General features: G+C 42.8%; 1 protein-coding gene across 1 annotated transcript in view; it reads right to left on the reverse strand.

Annotated features, from left to right (window-relative positions):
* The window catches only part of BRF1 (BRF1 RNA polymerase III transcription initiation factor subunit), a 172,412-nt gene that overhangs the window by 83,656 nt on the left and 83,022 nt on the right, over positions 1-5,734 (reverse strand). Inside the window, exons 6-7 of the mRNA XM_005417931.3 lie at positions 2,278-2,429; positions 640-733 (exon numbers count right to left, since the gene is read on the reverse strand). Of these exons, the coding sequence (XP_005417988.1) occupies positions 640-733; positions 2,278-2,429 (246 nt within the window). The remainder of the gene's footprint in view (positions 1-639; positions 734-2,277; positions 2,430-5,734) is intronic.

The raw sequence follows: 5,734 nt of genomic DNA on the forward strand, positions 1-5,734 counted from the left end.
GGAAAGAGTATGTTACAACTTTTCAAAAGTAAAATGACAGAAACTGGCTATCTGCTTGCATCATTAAACATGGAAAATACTACTTGATATTTAAAAAAATAAACACACAAAAGGTACTTGGAAAATTCCCATTTTTCAGGGGATCCTTCACTGAACTTATAATTAGATTCACTGTGCTGTCTTCTATTTATTAGCAGTGCAACACTACCAAAACTGAACACTTCAGCAAAATATTTTGAAAAGTTCTGTTCAGTAACTGCTTAAAGACAAGACTTCTCATCACTTGGCTTCTGGATTAATGAAAAAAAAAAACCTCACAGTAGACTGTCAGTTTTGAGAATCAATAAATTATTTTTTCTGAGGACATGACAATACTGTTAATATTACTGACACAGCATTATTTTGCCTTCAAGTCTTCACCCGTTAAATAGGCAGAGCACTCCTTACCATCTCTGCTCAGCATTTGAGGCCTTACATAAGAGGCAAGGTGTTAGTACTTTAAAATGAGCTAAAACATACACTTCTTTGATTCATGGCACTTACAAAAATAACCTGGTTTTCTCCAATATCCATTTATTTTAGACTATATCACTGTTCAGTACTGTAAACCAAAGATAAAAGCAGTAAAACTGCACTGACCTTTTCCTTAATGTGGACTCACAAACCTTCACCACCCTGATGACCTCTTTAACAGTCCGTCGGAAATCATGCATTCTTGCTGCCACTAGCAGAGCTAGAGAACAAGCAGGGAAAGTTAATATCAAACATAGGGAAATTTCCTGGAGAAAAGCAGGAAACAGGTAACTAACTATAGCCTCTCTTTGTCCCTGCCTTCAGCTAAGGAGCTGTAAATGCCTATGCTCAGCTGTGTCCTGGAATACTGGTGATGGACCTGACTTCACAAACTTTGCTTTCTACCCATTAAGCTGAGTGCAAGTTGCACCCTGAAAATTTCTGCACTTTAACATTTGGGAAACTATGATTATCTACAGCACAAGAATATTTCAATGATCACTTATTTTCAGCTACCATCTTTTTAGCAGGACTCATTGAATTCTGTCCCGAATAAAGAGATCTCCAGAGAAACACTGAATGTGCCTAAGCTGGTCTCCTCATTGCTGCCACTACTATCCCTGTCTTGCTGGTGCCCAAGTGCTCTCCTGCAAGACCCTCTAAATGCCAGATAACCAGTTGCATTTACATGGTATCTTGATTCAGAGCACCAGCTCTGTTTTGAAGACCACCCCCACTCATCATACAGTTGCTCACTGCACAGAGCAGTTTTAAGAATAAAAAAGTGCTTTTTTATAGAGGAAACTAAACCAGAGCTTCACTTCTGGTATGTGTTTAAAGTGCTCCTAACAGGAGCATCAGGGCTGAACTAACAATTGGTCATTTGAGCTATGTGTGGCACAGACTTAATTTTAAGCCAGGGAACCAAACTAAACCCAGTCCACAGTCCAACACGTGAGCTGCATATTGCATGGATGGATGGAGGGGGCTCAGCACCACCTGCTTCATCTATTGATCCATGTCTGTAGAATTAAATTACTTGCTCGTGTGGATACACCCCATGTAGCACATCAAAGAGCAGACTGCTCTCCCATAGCCTATATTCAAATTTTTAGCAATGTGCAACAATCAAATACTATTAACAAAAAGGGGCTAGAAATGTCAAAAAATTGCATAGTCCTAGGTTCTCAAAGGTTTGAGCATTACTTCTCATTCATGCATAAACATGTAAGATTTTTCAAATAAAATAATGCACATACATGAACTCTGTGACTACCTACACTCTTCATTATTCTGACCCCACTGGCTACTGTCTTTTAACCTGGCCCTCCCAAACCCATAGGTTTTATGCAAGCATCATGACAGCGATGGATCTTGGAAAAAGATGAAGAAAGAGAAAAAAATAGTTCCACAAAACAGGTCAAAGAGGGCACTTCTTGCATAAGACTCTGTGTAAAGACACAAATCAAAGTGCTTTTACTAATGGTGTCATTTTAGCTGACAAAAAAACCTTTTAGCAGCTAGAGCCTGCAGAGTGGGGGCAAGAAAAGCACCAGAAAGGAGCTTAAAAAAAAAAATTCCAACTGTACGCTACAAAGGGTCTGAGCAAGTACTGCAGGAAAAAGGGCAAAAATGAAGTTCTAGTTTCAGAAACTATTTCCATGAAGACCTATATAATCTGTAGATGCCTGACGGAACAAAACCCCTCGGAGGTGGATATCAGCAGTGAGAACGGGGAAGGGACACGGCCAGGCTCGGACGTACCCGCCCCGCAGAGCCCCGAGGGCCGGCGCCCCGTGTGCATCCAGTCCCTCTTCATCCTCTGCAGCAGCCTCAGAGCCGTCATGGACACCTCGTGGTTCTTATCCCCGAACTCCAGCATGTGTGCAAAACGGGGAATGTACAAACACGGATCTGCAACAGAAAGTAACACAGTTATGCCAAACCCTCACATGGATTTAGGAAATGCAGCGCAGCAAGGCTGCTGGGCTTGTCTGGCTTCACCTCAGCAAACACAGACGGTGCTGCTGGGCAAATCCTCTACCACTAAGCTTTAGAAGCTTTTTTAGATTACCTAAAACAAAACAATTTCTTGCTCTCTAGACAGGAGATCTTTAAAGCACTGCATAAACATTCCCACATGCTTTTCAGCATCCAAGGCTGCACACGCTGACTGTGACGTGAGCAGTATTACTGTTATCATGGAAATCACGCCCAAAGTGAAGCATTTACAAAAGCTTTTGAAGAATGAGGACACGATTTAGGCCCAAAACTTCCAACATCTCTCAAAAAGTAACAAGGTAACTTCCACGCTTCATCTCAAACCTAACTACCAACTAAGCTTGAAAAAATTCATTTGCTTAAAGTCCTCCCCAACAAAAATCTAGTTACCTTCCAAGATAATTCCAGCTGCTTCTCAGACTCACATTCCAAGAATACAAAACACTTTATTACAGACACTAAGGCAGACTTCCATCAGCATAAAGTGCTGGAACCCAATTAACATCATTAGCACTATGACAATTTACATCGGCCACAGATCTGCCTCCAGATGTATAAACTTATTTCAAGCGTTGGTGTTAACAGCTTCAAACTAACCAAAATATGTCAGTACAGATTGTGCTCTGCCTAAACCAATTTATAATTTATCAAACAATCTTGTAAAAGCTACACTTAACACATGTTTACTCTTAGTTGAGATATCAATTTCTCATTTCCTGCCAGCCTTTTATCACTTGACCGAAAATCCATGATGTACGGTAAATTGTTAACTATTAGTCCCAACTCAATTTCCTCTGCTGATCCCCTACGTGGGCACTTCAACCGATAAAGATGAAAATTCAGCTCAAAATACTGTAAAAATCTTAGGGATTTACAACTAATCAAAGCAGTTTCATTTAGCACCAAGCCCTAACAATGATGCCCTGTTGCTATCCATAATTACCAAGATCACACCATAGGTGATAATGCCTGTCAGCCCTGCAGAAGCATTTAAATTAAAGCACTTATAAAGCAAGAACTTCAACCTCAAATTCCCTCAAAACTGAAGAAATTCCAGGCTGCAAACATGACCCAAACATGACTTGAAAAATCAAAGGTTTAGGAGAACTTTACCAATCCCCATGATTCTAAGACAAGTGTTCTGCACTTCCAAGTATGACTTTATGAAGTTCTACTCTAGAGAAATGACATATTCCAAATTCAACAACAAAAAACCCAACCTTTCAGAAACCATAGCCTGGGGTTCAACATACATTTAAACTTCGCTCTTGGCACTACAGGAACATGTAGCAATGCCTGGTTTGCTTTCCCATCTCTTCTTATCCAGAGAGTGCCCAGCTTCAGCAGCTGCCAGAACAGAGCAGACAGTATCCTGGCCACATATTGCTTTAAATATACATCACTTATTTCCATCCCCACACTAGGTTGAGAATGACAAGGGTAAGGAATTCCAACATGAATTCAAAGGGAGATAACTGACTATCTCCTCTGGGTCTGGCCCTTATACTTGCCAAAGCCAGGGGCAAGAGCTGTACCCATGGCATCTTAGTATCTATCACCAGCTTCAAAAGGTGTTCCTTTATTTCTCCATTCATTGTTTCAACCCAGCCCAAGCTCTGGGGGTGCCAGGGGATATGGAGGATCCATTGTATTCCTAAAGCAGTCATCACCCCTTGAAGGATCTTTCCTGTAAAATGAGTTCCCCTATCTGAGTCTATTGCTTCCACAATCCCGTATCTTGGAATTATTTGTTCCAAAAATACTTTAATACTAATCCTGAAGTTGCTGAAACAGTTGGAAATGCTTCTGGCCACCCTGTTAGCTAACATACTATTACCAGAAGATACTTAAACCTTGCCACTTGGGGTATTTTGGTAAAATCTACCTGGCATCTTTGGAAGGGACATACAGCCCAAGACCTCCCTCCCCTGGGAATTTTCTTCATAACCCTATTATTGGTTTTTGCACAAATCAAGTAACCTTCAGCAGCTCACTTTGAAAAGGTACAACAATTACACTTACCATTGGTAGGGGTACCCTCTAGAAACTGGACTGAATTAATAATGGTAATACACAATACAAACAAATAGGCTCACCTTTAGGAAAACCCCCTTTTCAGCTATCATTCCTCAATCAATCCATGATTTATATGGAGTCAAACTTCACAGAACCCAACTTTGGCCAGTTTAATAATACTACCAATTGGACCAGAATTACTTCCATTCTTTTCACCACATACCTCACCAGATTGTGAGCAGCAACTCGCAGCTCTGTCTCTGGAGCTGAGTTTCAGAGCTGAATTTCGGGAGCATTTACACATTTGCATTGTAGCTATTCAGACATTTGTGCTGGCATTCATGCCCACAGGTCATTTGACAAAACATTGCACATCGTTAATTTGAATTCTGAAGCCACCAAACAGTCAGAAAATGAATACGTGGGTGGGTTTTAAATAGCAAGCTTTAAAGTAACCAAATAAAGTAGGACAGTGAATATATAAATCAGAAGCTAAACCCAGGTTAGCATACACAGGTCCTGCATGGATGTAAACATTTGGAAATAAATAAATAAGAACTGTTAGAAGCTGCAAACCCCAAACACATTGCTTCGTTCCAGGTGCACCAAACCAGCACGGGTGCACCTGCCCGCACGAGGGTCCCCTTTGACTTTGGGTGACCTCTGGGGCTGCAACTCCACACACGCGAGCAAGTTACAGTCGGGCAAAACCGTGTTGGTTTTCCTCAAAGGGAATGTTGGGGGCCATGAAGCAGATCACAAGAAAACCATTATTTCATGTGTTAAGCAAGGAGCATGTGTTTTGCTGAAGACTTTCCCTTCTCTCCTGATCCCAATTCTGACTTGGAACTTGGACTTTTGGAAGAACTTTGATGCCACACAGTCACTAAGAGGGATGTAAGAACAATTTCGAGTTGTGTTCCGAAGAGTGCTCCCCGCCGAAAGTGGGAGGGCCCGCAGCGAAGCGAGCGCCGATCGCGCTGCAGGTCGCCCCCAGGGAACGGGCACAGAGACGGGGACAGTCCTCGCCGAATGATCCCGGAGGATGGGCGGGACGGCCTGGGCGGGGACGGCGGGCACAGGGAGAGCGCAAGGCTGCGGGGAGAGGGGAGGAACCCCAGCAGCGTCCCCCGTCTGGCGGACCCTGCCGCGGCCATGCCCCCCGCGCCCCGGTGGGCCGCCCCGCGGGGCAGCGCGGCTCCCC

The sequence above is a fragment of the Geospiza fortis genome, unplaced genomic scaffold (genome assembly GCF_000277835.1).
Source record: "Geospiza fortis unplaced genomic scaffold, GeoFor_1.0 scaffold23, whole genome shotgun sequence".
NCBI lineage: Eukaryota > Metazoa > Chordata > Aves > Passeriformes > Thraupidae > Geospiza > Geospiza fortis.